General features: G+C 44.8%; 2 protein-coding genes across 8 annotated transcripts in view; one reads left to right on the top strand and one right to left on the bottom strand.

Annotated features, from left to right (window-relative positions):
- Fbh1 (F-box DNA helicase 1) overlaps window positions 1-6,921 on the bottom strand; it is a 34,940-nt gene extending 28,019 nt beyond the window's left edge. Inside the window, exon 1 of one of the 4 annotated variants that reach the window (XM_021215280.1) lies at window positions 6,768-6,921. Coding sequence is in view for 1 of the 4 variants with exons in the window: in XM_021215276.1 (XP_021070935.1) it covers window position 6,768 (1 nt within the window). In the remaining 3 variants the exon portion in view is untranslated. Of the gene's footprint in view, window positions 1-6,739 lie in introns of all 4 variants that reach the window. The other 3 variants (XM_021215279.1, XM_021215276.1, XM_021215277.1) reach the window with 3 other exon arrangements.
- A 278-nt stretch (window positions 6,922-7,199) lies between these two features.
- On the top strand, window positions 7,200-19,239 carry Ankrd16 (ankyrin repeat domain 16). 4 transcript variants are annotated; one of them, XM_029547284.1, is made up of 7 exons: window positions 7,200-8,243; window positions 9,024-9,244; window positions 11,037-11,079; window positions 13,323-13,431; window positions 14,033-14,194; window positions 16,236-16,314; window positions 18,676-19,239. In XM_029547284.1, exons 1-7 carry the CDS (start codon window positions 7,903-7,905, stop codon window positions 18,840-18,842), a joined length of 1,122 nt encoding a protein of 373 aa, XP_029403144.1. In that variant the 5' UTR covers window positions 7,200-7,902; the 3' UTR covers window positions 18,843-19,239. The 4 variants fall into 4 exon arrangements, with proteins under 4 accessions (XP_029403144.1, XP_029403145.1, XP_021071501.1 ...); XM_029547285.1 differs by lacking the exon at window positions 18,676-19,239 and adding an exon at window positions 15,101-15,191; XM_021215842.2 differs by lacking the exon at window positions 16,236-16,314 and having other exon boundaries at window positions 18,676-18,828.
- The last annotated feature ends 631 nt before the right edge of the window (window positions 19,240-19,870 follow it).

The raw sequence follows: 19,870 nt of genomic DNA on the forward strand, positions 1-19,870 counted from the left end.
CTCACTCTGTAGACCAGGCTGGCCTCGAACTCAGAAATCTGCCTGCCTCTGCCTCCCAAGTGCTGGGATTAAAGGCATGCGCCACCACGCCCGGCTCTGTTCTTCAAATTCTTAAGTTGAAATCCTAACTGCCAATCTGAATGAGGACTAAGCAGATGTAGTGGTGCGTGCTTGCAATCCCTGCATTTGAGACGCAAGGACAGAAAACCAGCCTTGGCCTCAAAGTAAGTTCAAGTCTGTCTTAGGCTACATGAGACCCTTTCCAGGAAAGGGAGGAGGAAACAGAGAAGGAGAGGAAGGAGGAGGGGGAGAGGGAAAGAGAGAGGAGGAGAAGATGAGACTATACCTGGGTGATTAGGTCCTAAGGATGGAGCCCATGAATGGGATTAAGTTTTTATGAAAGAAAATCCAGGGGTCAGAGATGCAACTTAGTAGTAAAAGTAAAGTAACTGTCTACCATGTGCAAAACCTTGGGCTCAATCCCCAAACCACAAAAACAAAAGCAAACAAGAAAGCCTAGAGTGCTCCCCTGCCACTTCAGTCACATGAAAACACAGCCATCTATGAACCAGGAAACAATCCTTGACCAGATGCCAGACAAGTAAGTGTTCTGCCAGACTATAAAAAACTAAATGTGTTATTCATAAACTATCTAGTTTGTGGCCTTTTGTCATGGAAAGTAAGATGAATCACAGTGCAGTTCGATACACCACTGCATGGGTGAAAGATAGGCAAGCTCTTCTCTTGACCATGGTTGTATGGTTGAGTTTTTATTCTCAAGTTGACACAACCAAGGAAGAGGGATCCTCAACTAAAGAACTGCCTCTATCAGACTGGCTTGTGGGCACGTCTGTGGGTCATTTTTTGATTGATATGGAAGGACCCACAGCCCACTGTGAATGATCCCATCTTCAGTATAACAAAGGTAGCTGTCCTTGAGCACGTCAGTGAGCCGGTACTCCTCTAGTCTCTGCTTTAGTTCCTGCCTCAAGCTCCTGCCTTGGTGTCCCCTGATGAAAGACTCTGAAGTGTAAAATGAAACAAACCCCTTCCTTTTGGTCATGTGTCTACCTCAGCAATAGTAAAGCAAACAGAACAGTGGTCTAAGGCATCCAAGCCTACTCTGGCCCAGCTTCTTTCCTTAAGCTCTGGTAGAGACTAGACCCTAGTCAGCTTATCTTGGACTATATTCATTACAAAGCCTCTACTACTGGTCACTGAACCCAGAGACTATGCCTCATTAACATCTAACCCTCAAAGTGCTTAGTGCAGCACCACAATGGCAGACAGTTACTTATCTCTTGAACAGGAAGTTCTTGACTACAATGGCCAGTTAGGCTTTCATTTGCCTTGATTCATTTTTTACTTTTTATGAAAAGTCATCTTGTAAAACAAGTCACAAAAAGTGAAAGTTTAGGATTTTGTGGCACAAGCTATTACTCCTCCTCCTTAGCACAAACCCTCTGCACTTCTTGGTTCTGAGGCAACTGGTCTCGCTTTAAGCCTAGGCCCTTACCAATGCTGAGCACATAAAAGGATGTGTATCTTATGTGCTCCGTTTTTCCCCACAACCAAGTTAAACAGGCAGCTGATTCTCTTGGATGCTAATAGAACATTCTAGACTATGATGTGGCTTTGTGTTCTAAAGACACCCTGGGGAAGAATTCTCCTAGCAGTCTGAATACTTAAGATTACTGCTTTAAAAAGATCCTCCTCCACCAAACACCCATGTGCATACACAAACACCCATAAGCTACCACCACCTGGAACCTTTTTAGATTGTTACATAATTAAAAAAAAAAAAAAAAAGTTCTACCATTCCATCAGTCTATGTTTGGAGCTATTGGTTACTGCAACAAAAGTTATGCTAATTATTCCAGGATTACTTGAAACTGACACTAAATAATCTCTTTGTCCCTCAATCTTTACTAAATAGAACTCATGCAAAAAAATCCTCTAGAACTTAGTTTATAAACCTACATACACAAGATGAAGACTAATTTCTTAGAACTCCTAGAGAAGTCAATTATTAAATAACTGCTCTTAAAATTAGAAAGCAAACAAACAAACAAGCCAGCCTCCGCGTACAAGGTTCCTCACTCCGGGGAATACTGCTCCGAACCCAAATTTAACTTTGCTAATTAGATAATGTGCCACCCTACCTCACCTCCAAAGCTTTGAAGATGCACAAGTAGATGGGTGAGGTATTGTATGATAGAGTCCATTATTACTATGACTCTGGCATTTGAAAGGTCCAATGACAGCCAGTAAAACTGAGAGTCCAAATAAATATAGCCAAAAGTGTTATCCCTCAACTCTACCCTTCTAAGTTGCCACTCAAGCCAGGAAGTACTTATCTGTGATAAAACGACTGTACACATTTCTGAGACACTTACAATGCTTTCATAAATGTCTATTAAAGTATACCATATAGATTATTGTCTTAATATATATAGATATTTTTTAAAGATTTATTTATTTATTATACGTAAGTACACTGTAGCTGTCTTCAGACACTCCAGAAGAGGGAGTCAGATCTTGTTACGGATGGTTGTGAGCCACCATGTGGTTGCTCCGGACCTTCGGAAGAGCAGTCGGGTGCTCTTACCCACTGAGCCATCTCACCAGCCCTGTCTTAATATATATTTGTTGTGTTGTGTTAATAGTGATTATTTATATAATGATGATTTGTTTTGGCTCTGAGGCTAAATGTTTTCTGTAAGCTATATAGGAAAGAGAAATGAACATATTTCTACTGAGTATCCTCTGTTTATAACTTCATAAATAACTGCTAATTAAATGAAAAGCTGCACAGCTTTGGGACTGCCTTCTAAAGTTGGGCTATGGTGGCTTCAACTATCTCACAGCTCCTTAAGCTTCTTATAGCCCACAGCCTGCTTTACAGTGTTTGCAGTGCCTTCCCTAGGTTCTCATTTCGTCTGCAAAATAACCCCATGATTGTTCAATTAAACTAGGGCTTAGAAAAGACCTGCTTCAAGCTCCTAAGCAATAGCACCAGGGGCTGGAAAGATAGACCAGTGGTAAGAGCCCTTGCTGCTCTCGGAGATGACAGAATTCAGTTCCCAGCATCCATGTGTGGGCAGCTCACAACAGCTTCTAACTCCAGCTCCAGGGGGATCAATGATTTCCCGGCCTCTGCAGGCACTTGCACACTCTGCTGTACACATACACATATGAATTTCTTTCCTTCTTTCTTTCTTTTTTTAAACTAATAACATCACCAGAAGAACTTGACTTTTCTGACTCCTTGGTCTGGTGTGTTTTCGACTCTAACATTCTCCCTTTCTAGGTCCAGAAAACTTTATAGGAGGTTGGAAAAATCTCACATGAGTGGAACATAAAGATATATAACTAATCCCAGCACTCAGGAATTGTGGATCAGCCTGGATGCAAAACTTTATACCATTTTTAAAAGCACTGTTATATTTCACAATCAAAGACAATTAGTAGCAAATATTCAGAAAAAATGAACTATAAGAGAAATGTCACTATACAGTCTACAGAATAGACTCAAAATGGGAAAAAAACTTTTAAATATTTTGTCCCCATTTAACTCTAAGGAAAACAGACAAACAAACACCAAACACAAAGAGTGGACACCCGGTTCTCATTCCTCTTTCTACCATTCAGTCTTCACAGGAAGACCTACCAGCCACTCCCTGCTTCTCTAAGCCCAAAGGTCCAAATCAGTTGGCCCAATCTTTGCTGTAGGGAGTGTGATGGGAAAGGATGCTGGTATACATGCATCAGGAGGCCAGGTCAACCTCAGGTGTCATTTCTCAGAATCTGTCCTGTTTCTCTAACTGGGCCCAGAGCTCACCTGATTCAGCTACACTAGCTGGCTGGCAAGCTCAGGTACCTGCCTTGTCTCCCATGGCTGACATTACAAGGCACGCATTCTCATGCAGGGTTTTTTTAATGGGGTGCTAAGGATCCAAGTCAAGTCCTCATGTTTGACTGGCAAGCACTTGACCAATTTAGCCATCTTCCCTGCCCAGCAGCCCCAATCTCTTTCGGTCACCTCATGCCCTGAAACACCAACTACTTCCGTAAGTACAGCACCCATTTATTACTGCAAGAAAAGATGGACTAAACTGTTCATTCTGTGTTCCTCAGACAGAATGACAGAAAATAAACAAGCAAATGAAAAAAATCACTACTTACAGTCCACAATATATCTTCATGTATCTGAAAGCCATTTTCTATTATTTATTCACTCATTCCTCAACCTCTTCATTTTTCTACCATCTCCCAGATTTACTATGAACTCCATGAGGGCTTTCCTTATGGTATCCCTGTTGCTGATGCTATTTTAGACACTGGAGAGCATACAAAAATAAGTAAGCCTGACCATAAGGCAGCTACCAAAACAAACACAAATTGCTAAACACACAGCAATCCAAGCACTACATAAATATACACATAAGGGCCTACGGTAGTAAATATAATTAGGACTGTTAGAAGAATCTCCATAAAGGGATGAGCCTTAAGTGATGAATCGGGATTCAGTTAGGCACAAGAAAACAATATGAATAAAAAACAAAGGAATGGCAGAATGTGTGACAGAAAAGTTTCCTTTCTTCAGAACAAAAAGCTAACTGACAGGCTGGAAAATGAACTTGGATCCAGAGACTACAAGGGTCCTCTTACATACTGCTAAAGACATTGGCCTTTATTCATTGCATAGGCAATTCAGAGTAACATGCTGTTTTTAAAAGCCAAGTTTAGATAGACTTGGAGATTGTCAGCAAAACAAATTAGAAAGTCATGGTACCAAGCTAGGCAAGAGTTGGAGAAGGCCTGAGAGCAGGTGCTGGGTAGCAGGGACAGGTGAGCATCAACAAGGTGTGAAGACCAAGCTAGGCAAGAGTTGGAGAAGGCCTGAGAGCAGATGCTGGGTAGCAGGGACAGGTGAGCATCAACAAGGTGTGAAGACCAAGAGAAAAATGGATGACAACTGACTCCACTTGTGGAACATGAAGGGAGCTGACATCACTGCCTATGTTAAAAAGCAAAGGGAGAAATGGCTGCTCTAATCATTTTTCATACACTGAAAGGCCTAAAGTTTCCATTTTAAAAGTAATTTTTCAGGGTTTCTTCTTGTGGTTTTGTTGTTGTTTTGATTGGTGGTTGGTGTGCTTTGTTTTGCTGAGGTAGGGTCTTAGGCCAACTAAATGCTGGGCTGATCAAGTGTGTGCCATCATGTCCAGATTACTTTAAGAGGTTCTGTAGAATACCCAGTTAAAGCTCCCGTGAGTTCTATGAAACATAGTCTTCAAAGAGCAGGAGAATAACTATTGACAATGTAAGAGCTGGCTTTGGTGATAAATTTCTACAAGTTATGTCAAAACCAGAAGAGCAAAGATAAAAATCTAAATTTTTCTAAACTAAAGTCAGCCTGGGGGAACAGAGAAATATAAGAAGGGTGTGTGTGTGTGTGTGTGATAGTAACACATTTGAAATTAGAACTCAAATACTTTTATGTATTCACAAATCAGGAAACATGTTAAAGGACTGATCTCTCAACAACGACATCTAAGTACCAAAGATCCATGAAACACAGCAAAAGTCAGATCGAATATCCCAATTCCATTGACAGTTAGTTACAAGAAAAATGAAGGCCTCCAAAGACCTTCACTGAAGAAATAGGCAGCTCAATCAGACAGAGAGAGAAGCAACAGCCCTACTCATAAACTTAAAGCATAAATACCCACCCCTCTCCAGAAAAATCACAAGGGCTATGGGGGCAGATTCACCAAAAATACCTAGTTTTCCAAAGGAAAACACAGACCAAAGGAAATTCATAAAGCAAAGGAGAGGCAGAATCTGATTTAGAATACCAATTAAATAACCAATTTCATCCTTTTGTAAACCAGGATTCTCGGTTTTGTTTAAAGGACCGGAAACTTTAAGAGATATAAGGCAAGAACACTTGAAATCATTTGTAAGGAAGGAGTAGGTAGTTCAGACTAGCCTCGAACTCAAGGTCCTCTTGCTTCAGTCTCCCAAACGTTGAGACTTAAAACCATGCAAATTAGCAAAAAGTTTGAAACTATCGGATGCCTCAACTTTCCCAATACGTGGTAAAAATCGCTAACTTCATTTGGCCTTGACGTCCTTCCTCGTCTCTAAAACCTGAATGCTACCTATGGGCTGTTTATGGAATAGACAATGTCAGGCGCTTCGTGAACCAGAATGTAGGGCCAAATGCAAAGAAATTGTCCTAACCCTGGCAGCAGCGACTTCCATTTTACTCCCCAAACGGAAACACCACTAGGTTAAATGTCTAGTTCCTCGAAAGGAAGCCAACAAAGCGGGCTCGGATCTCAGAGAGCCCTCCAAAAGCCCCCCAGGCCTTCTCGCGTCCCCTTCATCACCATCACCTGTTCAGGTGAGGGGGTGGGAGACTACCAAGGCAAACACCGACGTCGGGAGCTGCATACAATGACTCGCCCAAGGTCAAAAACATTACAGTGGAGACAGGCCAGGCTTGCCAGCGGCAGAGGCTACGTCTTCTCAGGTGCTGCCCCTTCCGGAGCCTCAGGGAGCGGCCAAGGGATGCGGGTCTGCAGAGAGCTTCCGGCCTCCTCCCGCAGGCCCGCTCCTGACCACCGCGGGCGCGGCCAGCTCCGATACCCACCCTCAGCTAGGGCCCCACCCCCGAGGCCAAGACCCCTGCGCGGGGGACCCCACAATAGGAAGTTTTCCCGGCTCGCACCCCACGCCAAGTCCACGGTCTCACGCACTATGGCGGCCCGGCCCAGGACCCCGGCGCCGACACCACCCGGCCGATGCCGCTGGACATCCAGCCTTTTCCCCCGACCAGCAAGCCCCTCCTTCGGCCCAGAGCGAGCAGAGACGACTGCAGACTTCCTCCGCGAGCTCCGCCTCTTCGCTGCCAAGACGCACCCACCCACCGGAGACGACGGACGGGCCGGTGAACCAATCGAAGTACCCCGCACGGGAAGGATCACGCGGACGGACAGACTATGGAACCAATCCGTACGCGAAGCGGGAGGGGGCGCGGCTCCGTGTCCTGAGCCACGCCCCGTCTGTGCTTCCGCAGCCGCGGAGGAGGCGAAGGAAACTTTCCCAGAGTTCCTTCGAGCTCCCTGGGTTCCCGCGGGGGCCGAGGAGCCCAGCAGCGGGCGGGGAGGGGGCTGGGGTCGGCTGCGGATTGGGTGAGGATCGGGCGGAGCACAAGGACACGGTTCCAGCTCGGAGAGGCCCCAGAAACCCTTGCCGTTGTGAGCCCGGTCAGCCGAAGGATGCGGCTGTCAACCCGGCAGACCTCCTCACGGCAGAGGTGGGCCAGCTAGGCTCCAGGGTGGTGGGCAGCGTGCGCTCGGCTGCCTGTGCAGCTACCACCGGAGCAGCCCAGCAAACATCCCCAGAAGCTGTCCAGTGGAGAGCAGACCACATCTGGGGTGCGAGGTCAGAAGTCCCACTGCAGGACTTCGCGGTACACCGGCACCCTCCATTCTGATAGGTCTTCTGTCCCCAGATCACTCGGGTGCAAGGGACAGCTCCAGGATGGCAGGTGCACAGCCTTACCCTGAGGCCCCACCCTGACGAGTCGGCATGTTTGAAGCGCGGTAACCAGAATGACCTACGAGTGTGCATGCTGTCGCCTTAGGAGACACCATTCTACATTGGAGATCGTGACTTCCAAACCAGGGCAAGAAGCATAAAAAAGACGCTAGCGGACAGAAGCTGGCTGGGGGCGGGGAGGGGGCGGTGCGGAGAGTCGGGGAAAACGGTCACGTGCAGGAAGCGGAAGCGCCTGCCTTCTCTCAGCGTCTCCCAACCTATCATAGCACAGGTCTGCATCCAAGACTGGACCTGGGTCTTCCTCCTAGTTGTCCATCCTGGTCCAGGGCGATGGCTCTGCCTGGGAATCCGCGGCGCCTCTGCAGGCTGGTGCAAGAGGGCCGACTGCGCGCCCTACAGGAGGAACTGGCGGTACCTGGAGTTTGCTGGGGGCCAGAGATGGCCCGAGGCAGCCTTGGGCCAGCCGGGGACACCCTTCTCCACTGTGCAGCGCGCCACGGGCGCCAGGACATCCTAGCGTACCTAGTGGAGGCTTGGAGTATGGACATCGAGGCTGCCAACAGAGACTACAAACGGCCTCTGCACGAAGCTGCCTCTATGGGCCACCGGGACTGCGTGCGCTACCTCTTGGGCCGAGGTGCAGTCGTGGACTCCTTGAAGAAGGCGGACTGGTAGGTGCCCAACCCAGGGTCCAGAAAAGCTATATCGACACTCCCTGAAGAATCGCAGATTTTCATGTATTTTTCAGTGTGTTCGTTAGATGTATAACTTTCCTCAGCTTCTAATCCTCTCCCCGACCTTCCTTTCGTGTGGATTTGGTTCGTTAGTTAGGGCAATCGCTTCCTGTCGAAAAAGTATGGAAATTAATCAAGTGGAGTGTAACGGTTGAATTGTACTACTCGTGTGCCCAAGATGCGTTTTTCTGGAGACATCTTGCTAAATTACCTATTCACGATTACATATTTTAATTTGCATGGCCACAGTGGATAAGCAGAGTTGACGAAATTCAGTTGGCCATGCACCGAATATTGAGTTCTTGGGCAGTTTTGTCACCTCTAGCCTTGCAGAGCCACCAGCAGGAATGTTGGTGATACTCTCCCACCACACAAAACAATTTCATTTCTTCCTAGATTGACATCTTTTTTAGTTTCATGTCTAATTCTTAAGAGCCTGTGAACTTGTGAACTTCTTTAGGCTCATAACTTAATGAAATTCCTGCCTTCAAGTTATTTCAAGTTCGTCAAAACATAGGGGCTGGGAAATATATCAGTGTCCCCTTGTTATTTCTCCACGGTCCCCGGAGAAGTCAGAGGCTGACAGTCTAAGGTGTTTTCCTGCCATGCCCCCCACGAGAGTCCTCTAGGTTTTACATCTGTACCAAAGACATGGGTAATTTGAAGTTTTGGCTTCTTCCAAGTGCCCCAGCTCCTTTCCATCTTGGTTGTCCTTAGGACTCCTCTGATGATGGCTTGCACAAGGAATAACCTTGACGTGATCCAGGACCTTGTAGAACACGGTGCCAATCCACTCCTGAAGAACAAGGATGGCTGGAACAGTTTCCACATTGCCAGTAGAGAAGGCCACCCTGTCATCCTCCGGTACTTGCTCACTGTCTGCCCAGATGCTTGGGAAACAGAGAGCAACATTAGAAGAACTCCTTTACACACTGCAGGTACCCCCTGCAAGCTCTGTAGTCTGTAGTGGCTTTGCCCAAGCACTGTCTACACTTTATAGTTCAAGTCACCTGCAGGGGAATGGAGGATTTGGGAAACCAGAAGCCAAGGCATCAGAACATCTTGTGCTCTCTTGGCAAACTATAAGTTTCTGAAGTGACGGAATCTTCTGCTAAATACATCCTTGAGTTAGTCCACTTTCCCTGTGCGTCTGTCTTGCTGTTCCTGGTTAGTTAGATGATAAACTGGTCTGTCCCTTCTAACGTCTGTGACCCTGGGTGAAGAACTTGGTCCGTATTTGAGCAAACATCCTTTGTAGCTTTTCATAGTGGTAATGATACCATGCTGTAGAGTCCTAGGTAAAAGCAAAATTAGAGTGGAATGTGTGGATAATAGTGTCACGAGTCTAATAAAACAAGAAAGTTAAGAACTAAGCCAGGCAGCATGGTGCATGCCTGTAATTTTTCCACTCAGGAAGCTGAGGCAGCAGGGCAATGCTGGGAGACCCTGTCTCATTCCCTAGTACCCCACCTCCCAAAGAGAGAAATCTGGGAACAAATTCTTAGTCTAAGAGGCAGTTCATCGACTCAGGAGCCTGAGCTCTTACTTTCTCTAGGCCAATGCCAGAGATATGATACAGTCTAGATAACAAGCAGCCGGTGGTCCCAGCCACAGCTGACCCTTAAGGAGCAAGAAATTCTTTTTTTCGTTTTTGGGTTTTTTTTTTGTTTTGTTTTGTTTTTTTTGTTTTTTTCGAGACAGGGTTTCTCTGTGTAGCCCTGGCTGTCCTGGAACTCACTTTGTAGACCAGGCTGGCCTCGAACCCAGAAATCCGCCTGCCTCTGCCTCCCGAGAGCTGGGATTAAAGGCGTGCGCCACCACGCCCAGCAAGAAATTCTTTTTGAAATTTTTTGAATGAGTAGGAAAAAATCCACATGGTTTATAAATTACTTGGCCAGCTTTCCCTTCACGCCCAAAGATTCCCTTGGAGAACTAGTCAGCAACCTGTCTGTCACTCGCCAAAATAAATGGAAGACAGACAGAATCTTTCCTGTTGAGTGTAGGTATCTTCAATAGGAGGAGTAACTTTCTGGATAATTTTCATAGGTTCCTATTAAGTAGATTACAGTCAAAATGTTTTTGCCGTTTTCTGGCGAGAGAGACCACATTGCCCTTTGAACGTACAGTGCTAAAGTGCAGAGATAAGTTTAAAATTAAAAGTTTGCCATGAAAGTGCCCATAAAGATGAAATATCAGACATGTAAAGTGGAAACCTCATTCTTTACCATTCATTTCGTTGACTTTTCCCTTGCTGGGACAGTAATTTTACCTACTTTAGGTGTACCTCTGTGAGAAGACCAGGGCAGAAGTGGCTGAAGAGATGGCTCATCAGTTGAAAGCACTTACCACCCTTGCAGAGGACCGGGGTTCAGTTCCCCACACTCAAATGGTAGCTGGCAACCACCTCTAACTCTAGATCCCAAGTTTCAAGGGATCCATCACCCTCTTCTGACCTTTGTGGGTATAACCTATTCATGTGGTACAAATACAAACGTGTAGGCAAAATAGTTACATACAGAAAATAGAATAAAAATTCTTTTAAAATAATGAGCAGAGTAAGTAACAGGAATAAGAATTGTGCTTGTTTTAAATTATTTATTTGTTGTACGGGATAAAACCCAGGGTTTTGCACGCACTCGGCCGATGTTTAGACAATGAGCTGCTTCTCCTGCCAAAGTTTCAATTATGCACTAAAATATTCCAACTGTCTTCATTCTCTTCTTCCCCCAGCAATGCACGGCTGTTTCGAAGCAGTCCAGGTGCTTCTTGAGAGGTAAGCACAAAACAATTAAGTTGGTGTAAAGTATTTCTTAGTTATAACAAGGGGCTAGTCTTCCTTTATGTAGAGAGTGCAGAGCCCGCAAACAGCAAGGCCTGCGCATCAATGAGTGTTGCAAGGAATTCAGTGTCCCCATAGGAGCATGTGGTAGGAGGACCCAGTATATATTAATAAAGACTCTAAAAAAGTGAATGTCTCAGCATCAGCCAAACCAAAGCTGCTCACCTGAGGGTAACAGCTGCAGATGAGGGGCAAGGGGGGCTTGTGCATGAATACTGGAGGTAGGTCACAGCGTGCTGAGGTCTAAACAGCAAAGAGAATACAGATGCCGTCGACCATTGTGAAGTTTGCATTTTATCCTGAGCATGGGAAGTACCGTTAAGGAGCTGAGTTGGTTGGTTAGTTTTGAGAAGGCTCTCGCTATGTAGTCCTAGCTGGCCTAGAACTCAAAATGTAGGCCAGGCTGGTCTCAAACATACAGAAATCTCCCCAATTCAGATATTAAGGGTATGCACCACCATGCCCAACCTTGTTGAAAGGTTGTGTTTTTCTTTGTTTGTTTGTTTGTTTGTTAGATTTATTTATTTTCATTTTCTGTTTATGAATGTTTTGCTTGCATGCATGCCTGGTGCCTGTGGAGACCAGAAAGAGCAACAGTATTATCACTGCTGAGTTAACTCTCTGGCCCCTTGTTGAAGGGTTTTTAAGCCAAGGGTCATAAGAAATCAGCAGTTTTAAAGGATCACCTGGTTGTAAAACGTAAATGATCCTGGGAGGAGAACAGGTTTCTTCCGGACTGTCTCTTAGGTTGACGAAGTGAAATAGAGAAATGATGGTAGCTGGGTTGAAGGGATGAGTATGAATAGTGTGGTGGTTTGAATAAGAATGGCCCCATATACTTGAATGCTTAGTCACCAGGAGTAGCACTATTTGAAAGGACTAGAAGGATCAGTGGCCTTGTTAGAGGAAGTGTCACTGGGGGCGGGGTTTCAAGGTTTTGAAAGCCCTTGCCAGGCCAAGGCTCTCTTTGTGGATCAGGATGTAACTCTCCAGTGCCTGCCTGTATGCCACCATGCTCCCTACCATGATGATACTGGATTAAGTCTCTGAAACTGTAAGCAAGCTCCAAACTAAATGATTTATTTCATAAAGAGTTACCTTTACAGCAATAGAACAGTGAACTAAGAAGCCAGGCATGGTGGCGCACACCTTTAATCCCAGCACTTGGGAGGCAGAGGCAGGGGGATTTCTGAGTTTAAGGCCAGCCTGGTCTACAGAGTGAGTTCCAGGACAGCCAGGGCTATACAGAGAAACCCTGTCTCAAAAAAAAAAAAAAAAAAAAAAAAGTGACTAAGACCAGGAGGAGGAGGTGGGTTGAGGGTGTCTATTAGGAGTCGAATCTATGGCAGAAACTAAGTAATTTGATAGAGGGGTCTGAGAGGGCCTGGGGACGTAGCTCAGTGGTACAGTGGTAGCATGCTTGCCTTACATATTTAAGGCCTTGGCGTCCATCCCTGGCACCATAGAAAGTAAATAAAGGAGGGGCCAGGGAACACCCAGGGTGATGTTTGCAGTGTGGTACCTGTGCTACTTGCTGAGACATTGAACACTGGAAGAGGAAGAGCAGGTTTGGGGGAAGCATAATAATTTCACCTTGGGACAAGCAGAGTAGTTTTATCTCTGTGGGAGGAAGACTATGGATAAATAGTGCCATGGAACCCTGGAATTTAAAAAGCTACATGCAGTGGTCCACATCAGTAATTCCAGCCCTCCAGAGACTGAGGCAAGAAAAGTGTGAGTTCCAGGCCAGGCTGGACAGCACAGCAGGATGACTCTGATTGCTTGGGAGTGGTGGGAGCATGAGGTGATGGTGATGGTGAGAAGCACTCAGGAAGCAGTAGACTTGTGCCTAAGTATGAAAGCAGAGAGGGAGAGGAGGAGACATGTTGTCAGTAGCCTGGCTTCAGAATTACATGATGTAATTGGTTGGGAGAGAAAAGAGAAAGACAGTAGTTAGGGTGACTCCAGAAGCACCAAGCTGAGAGGCTAATGAAAGGAAGGTTCTCACAGACATGGTAGAGGTTAAAGAAGAAGGTCCCTAAGTCCTGGAGCTCAGTTCAGAGGCTGTCACAGATCACCCGTGAGGCACACAGTCTGCCCATAGACCATCATGTCACCTGTCTTGGGTTTGAAGTGGTGACTGTTTACAGCTCTGTCATTTTTGGATTTGGCTATAGGTGTCACTATGAACCAGACTGTAGAGACAACTGTGGTGTCACGCCCTTCATGGATGCAATTCAGTGTGGCCATGTTAGCATAGCCAAGCGGCTCCTTGAAAACCATGAGGTATAAAGTGGTTTTAATTATTGCTTTATTTCTTCTTTAGAAATTTTAGATCTGGGGATAAACAACACATCATTATTTAGCTGCTGGCTTCAAATTCTGGCTCCTCTGAGTTTCCCTAGTGGGAGGACATTTGGCCTTTGTAGGCATCAGTGGGTTAGTGTTCCCATCTCTAAAATGGTAACAAAATGTGCTTTCTTCAGAAGGCTCCTTCAAGGGTAAATGATGCTGGGGGTGGGGCTCAAAATAAAGTGTTTGCATAGCATAGCATAGCATAGCATAGCATAGCATAATATGCTTAGGATCCTGGACATGATCCAGGGAGGATCCAATAACCAAACATACAGAATGCAGTTAGCAAACTAAGGATTGAGTAAATGGTGTCATTTAATAGTAATAGCAACAAAGTATCCTGACAGAGCTGAAGGCGCTGTAGCCAGAGCCTTGACTTGATCACATTTCCCTTGAAGTCCTCTGAGAATCAGACAGAAATTATGTGCTCTACCCAGAAGAACCACAGAGACAGCTCAGCTCCCCTAGACATCTACAAGACCATAGGACCAGATTCCTCTGCATTTGACAAAGCTCCTCTCCTGCCTACTAGGCTTGCTCCTCAGCTGCAGATAGCCTGGGGGCCCAGGCTCTACACCGCGCAGCAGTCACTGGGCAGGATGAGGCCATACGGTTCCTGGTGTGCGGTCTTGGCATCGATGTAGATGTGAGAGCAGAGTCAAGCCAGCTCACAGCACTTCACTATGCGGCAAAGGTCAGTTGCTTCTCATCTCAGCACTCCTTTAGGCTTGCTTTGCTCCAGTGACTGACAGCTCTGTAGTCCTGGCATCTTTGGCTCCATGTGTATTCTATATTCCTGAAATGTCTGTGATTCTGAGTCTTTTATCTCTTTAAACAGAAATCTGATATTTTTTATTTTTAAAAAATGGAGAGAGAGGGTCTAGGAAGATGGCTCAGAGGTTCAGAGGCTCATAACCATCTATAATGAAATATGGTGTTCTCTTCTGGTGTGTTGGCATACATGCATGTAAAATACTATTACTAAATAAATCTTTTTTTTAAGGTGGAGAGAGAACTTTTTGTTTGTTTGTTTTCTTTTTTTTTTTTTTTAAAGATTTATTTATTATTATACTGTAGCTGTCTTCAGACACTCCAGAAGAGGGCATCAGATCTTGTTATGGATGGTTATGAGCCACCATGTGGTTGCTGGGATTTGAACTGCAGACCTTCGGAAGAGCAGTCGGGTGCTCTTACCCACTGAGCCATCTCACCAGCCCGTTTGTTTGTTTTCAAGACAGGGTTTCTCTTGGTAGTTCTAGCTGTCCTGGAACTCGCTTTGTAGACCAGACTGACCTTGAACTCAGAGGTCCTGCCTGCCTCTGCATCCCAAGGGAACTCTTCAATCTAATACTTGGGCTTTATCTACCTTTCCCACTCTTATTTCCAGGAATAATGTTATTTAAAACCATAAAGACATTGTCTCTAAGTGTTGGAAAGCAAATTGTGAAATTCCACTTTAGTGTAGTAGTGCTGAAACTTTTCTACTAAAAAATAAGTAAGTAGAGGTTCGGAGAGATAGCCCAGTGCTCATATGCGCTTGCTGCTCTTGCAGAGTTCCCAACACCCACATCAGGCAACTCACAACTGTCTATAATTGCAGCTCCAGGGGATCTGTGGCGTCACACCCTTCATGGAAGACATTTCAGTTCAGCCACATTTGTATAGTGCAGCTGTTCCTTGGAAAACATGAGGTATAAAGTAGTTTTGCTTAAACACTTCAGTTCAGCCACATTTGCATAGTGCAGCTGTTCCTTGGAAAACATGAGGTATGAAGTAGTTTTGCTTATTCCTTTATTTCTTTAGACATTTTAGATCTCACCTCTGTCTCTCTCTCTCTCTCTCTCTCTCTCTCTCTCTCTCTCTCTCTCACACACACACACACACACACACACACACACACACAAGTAAAATATCTTGCTAAAAATTAACAAATGAGCAAAGATTCATCATATGAAATTTGTAGGTCTTTCTTGTATTGAAATCAGAAGTTAAAATCTCTTTAACTGACACAAAGGAATTGCTTCTTCTGGTCTCTCCAATGTATAAAACATTAAGGATGTGCATAAATATTTCCCTAGAGAAAAGCTATGAAAAAGCTATTTTAGGTGCCTTGCTTATTGTACACTGTTGAGGAACCACATGCCTTATTTAGCCTTTATTTAGAAGCAAAGGCACATATTTTCTGACCAACAACTCCCAGCACACACTTCTCCTGAATTCAAGGGATAGATACCTGAACGACCTGAGTCCCGTCCACAGACATGGGAAGAGAAGCTATTTCCTCTACAGAAAGGTTGAACCTGCAGTCTTAATTTTAGCCTCCCTCTGACTGGCTAGATGGTGTGTATAAATTACTGTGTGAATGATGATGGCTGTGGTAGGGATCGCTCTTCTGAGAGCCTCAATCTTTCAACTCCTCTCTGCCTTAATGATATTAACAAAAAGTTCATATGATTGGGAAATTTCAGAATTGTGACTTCCATATAAACCACAGTGTTTTGTACTGCTGACCTTGGTGGAAATCTAATCATATTATCCACCCTGATAGCTGAACATTACCATTGTTGAACAATTCATGTTAGAATCATGAGTGATATAAACCTTCCTTAAACAGGGAGACTCAGCATTTGAAGTTGGCTGCATCAGAATGAGTTTCTGGAACACGCTACAGGTTGTTTTTAAAGGTTTGGGTTTTGTCCTCATCACAGTGGTAATGAGTTTATTTCAACACTCAGGAAGGACAGACGAGCACAGTTCAAACTCTGTTGTCCTTGGGTGCCGACATCAACTCTACAGATGAAAGAAATCGCTCAGGTAGGAAATACAAATGGTTCACAGACTTTTTAGTTCAAAGTACTGATATGGACTACACACCTCATGCACACACAGTCCTACACTCGGTCCCTAGCCCTGAAAAAAAAAAGTCTCTTCCTTTTCATTTGTTAAAGCTGTTGGAGCGATTGGTACAGATATCATGACTTTGGGTTTCACTTTTTTGATGAAGATTTTACAGAGAGAGAGAGAGAGAGAGAGAGAGAGAGGAGAGAGGAGAGAGAGAGGAGAGAGACTGACTTTGTATTGGTGTTTTGCCTGAATGTATGTATAGATGCATCGTGCGCATGCCTAGTCCCTGTGGAGGCCAGAAGAGGCTGCTGAGTTACTTTGAACTAGTTGTAGGATGTTGTAAATTACCATGGGGAGCCAAGCAATGATGGTACATGCCTTTAGTCCCAGCACTTAGGAGACAGGGGCAGTCGGATCTCTCTGAGTTAGAGGTCAGCCTGGTCTACAGAGCGAGTACCAGGACAGCCAGAGCTGTGAAGAGAAACCCTGACTTGAAAAAAACAAAACAAAACCAAACAAAAAAACAAAGCAACAAAAGTAAATTACCATGTGGCTGCTGGAAATTGGATCCCTGGGCCCTCTAGAAGAGCAGCCAATGGTCTTAACCGTTGAACTCTCTCTCCCTTATTCTTTGTTTTTGAGACAAGATCTCAGAAAAATTATGTAGATCTGGCTGGCCTCAATGCCAGAACTAAAGGTGTTGCTACCACAACTGTTTGACATCATGACTGTGGTGATGAACACTGACCACCAACCTGTGACTGTGGTTGGTTGGTTCCTGTGGATTTTTTTCCCCCAGATTCATTTATTTATTCTTTTATGTATGTGTTTCTATGAATAGTGCCACATATGTGCAGATGTCCCAGTGGCCAAAAGAAGGCATCAGATCTGTTAGAACTGGAGGTGCTAAGAACTGAACTGTGGTCCTCTGTAAAGGTAGCAAGTGTTCTTAACTGCTGAGACATCTCTCCAGCCCCTAATACTGTTATTTGGAGCCATAACAATATATGTGAAGTGAAAGCATTTTCTATCTCATCTATAAGGGCTTTATATAGATTTAGGGTTCAGAGATAGAGTCTGAGTGCTTTTCTCTCTGTGTGTATTGGGGACCAAGCCCAGGACCTAGGTAGACATGATCTAGCATTGAACTGCATCCCCATTGCTGTGCAGAGCTGATCCTTTATACTTGACTTTGGAAGAAATCATTCAATTACTATGATTCTTCGAGCCAAGGGCCATCTCTTAGGGTTCAGTGGGGTCAGGCTTCAGAGACTCACAGATGACCCAGTCTCACTTGCAGGTCATACAGGAGAGCGGCTGCTAGTTAGAGCAAGCATTGGGACTGACTCCTCGAGACCAGGCAGCCTTTGGACTCTTAGCACGCCTGGACCTTCTAGTGCTAATTTCTGCACATAGAGTAGAAAGATGGGTCAACGGATTTTTGTCACTACATCCTAATTTGTGGTAATTTCGTAGAATATTAAGGAATTTTTCTGTGCCGTTAAAACTGTGATTAAATATCACATAAGAGTGAACCTAGGGAGAAACAGTCCCCTCTTGCTCGCCACTAACTGGAAAAGCTTCTTACATCTTCTGATTTATTTTTTTCTGAAATTTTTTTTTAAGAATTATTTATTTTATGTATGTGAGTACATTGTAGCTGTCTTCAGACACACCAGAAGAGGGCATTGGATCCCATTACAGATGGTTGTGAGCCATCACGTTGCTGAGAATTGATCTCAGGACCTCTGGAAGAGTAGTCAGTGTTCTTAACCTCTGAGCCATCTCTCCAGCCCCGATTTATTTATTTGTTTTTTATTAGGTTTTTTCTTTTCTTTTTTTTTTTTTCTTTTTTCTTCCTTTTTGGTTTTTGTTTGTTTTTTGAGATAGATTTTCTGTATGTAGCTCTGGCTGCCCTGGAACTCACTACATAAAACAGGTAGACACCTGGAACTCACAGAAATCTGCCTCTCATTTGCTGGCATTAAAGATGCGTCCCACTGAACCTGGCAGGCTTGTTTTCTTTAGAAACAATTGTAACCCAGTCAGGTTAAAATTGCCCTCCAACATAGGCCACCATGGGTGGGTACGAAAGTATAAAATGTATGTAACTGGAGAGAGAGCACAAGCAGCCAAGCCTGGTGGCCTGCACGGGGAAGAGAGGCAGCTCCTGACTCCTCTCTCCCCAAGCACTGCGGCAAGTGCACATACACACGTGTTCACACCCAAAGTGCGTGAGCGTAAGCTCAGTAGAACTGAATAATCCACTATTTGTTCCTGAGTACAGTCCATGTTCTCAGCATAGATCCCCCGTGTCCTGTCTCCCTTTAGCCTTGCATCTGGCCTGCGCAGGTCAGCACGTGGCTTGCACCAGGTTCCTCCTACAGTCGGGCCTGAAGGATTCCGCAGACCTCACAGGCACCTTGGCCCAGCAACTCACGAGGAGCGAAGATATCCTTCGGGACTTTGACCACTACATGAAATCGTCCGATGCTTGAAGAAGAAGGCAATGGAGTTCACGGCCGTTCACATCGTGCTCCTTCCGTTGCTGACAGACAGATCATCGAGTTACTTCTCAGCCAGTGTTTTCATCTCCTCTGCCTTTCCTCCTGCATGTTCTTCAGCTGAGTGACCAGGAGTCTGGATTCCTGGCATGTTATGTGATCTTGAACGTAGCCATTTGTTTTTTCGTTTTTAAACTGTAATGAGGGTTGAACTCAGAACCTTCACATGCTCAGCAAGTGCTGTGCCACTAAAGCACATCACCAGCCCAATATCTTGGCTTTTCTACTGTGCAAGGAAAATGAGATTAAACATAGAGGTTTGCATATCCTTAGGGAGTGAATGTAATATATGTGTCTTTAAATATATGAAAATCTAATAAAACAATATAAACTTATGTTTACTCAAGCTATAAAACATAGTTGGCCTAGTCAATTTTTTCCTTTGTAGCTTTCACGTGGCCCTTTGGTTTCATTGCCAGGAAGGGCATGTTTTTGCCGTTTATATCAACATTTATAAAGACACTTGATGGACAGACACACACACACACACACACACACACACACACACACATGTATATATATATGAATGGATAGTTTTCCTGCATGTATGTTTGTGTGTCACATGCATGCCTACTGCCTTTGAAGGCCACAGAGGGCATCAGATTCCCTGGAACTGGAAATACAGTTGTGTGAGCCTCCATGTGGATGCTGGGAATCAAACCCAGGTCCTCTGAGGGAACAGTCAGTCAGTGCGCTTGACCACGGAGCTGAGCCATCTCTTCAGCCCCAGGTAGAAGATTTTAAACGTGAAGGAGTTTTTGTCCATTTCAGTAGACCAGTTCAGTCATGAGCAGGACTTGACCCTCACTAGTTTAATACTATTACACGCCTCCCTCACTCCGTATTGTGCTTGCCCTGTCAAATAGCAAGGACCTCCAGCTTCTCTTAACTAATTAGTCTCTTACGGCGTTTATAAACCCCAGTGTCTAACCACCAGAGTGAGTTATACATTCTACACTAAT

The sequence above is a fragment of the Mus pahari genome, chromosome 16 (genome assembly GCF_900095145.1).
Source record: "Mus pahari chromosome 16, PAHARI_EIJ_v1.1, whole genome shotgun sequence".
Taxonomy (NCBI): Eukaryota; Metazoa; Chordata; class Mammalia; order Rodentia; family Muridae; genus Mus; species Mus pahari.

Excerpts from the sequence above, each read along its gene's own strand:
- Ankrd16 (XM_029547284.1), top strand. The coding sequence starts at position 7,903 with ATGGCTCTGCCTGGGAATCCGCGGCGCCTCTGCAGGCTGGTGCAAGAG. Across the intron at positions 8,244-9,023 it reads TCCTTGAAGAAGGCGGACTG|GACTCCTCTGATGATGGCTT; the intron begins GTAGGTGCCCAA and ends GGTTGTCCTTAG. Across the intron at positions 14,195-16,235 it reads CACTTCACTATGCGGCAAAG|GAAGGACAGACGAGCACAGT; the intron begins GTCAGTTGCTTC and ends TTCAACACTCAG.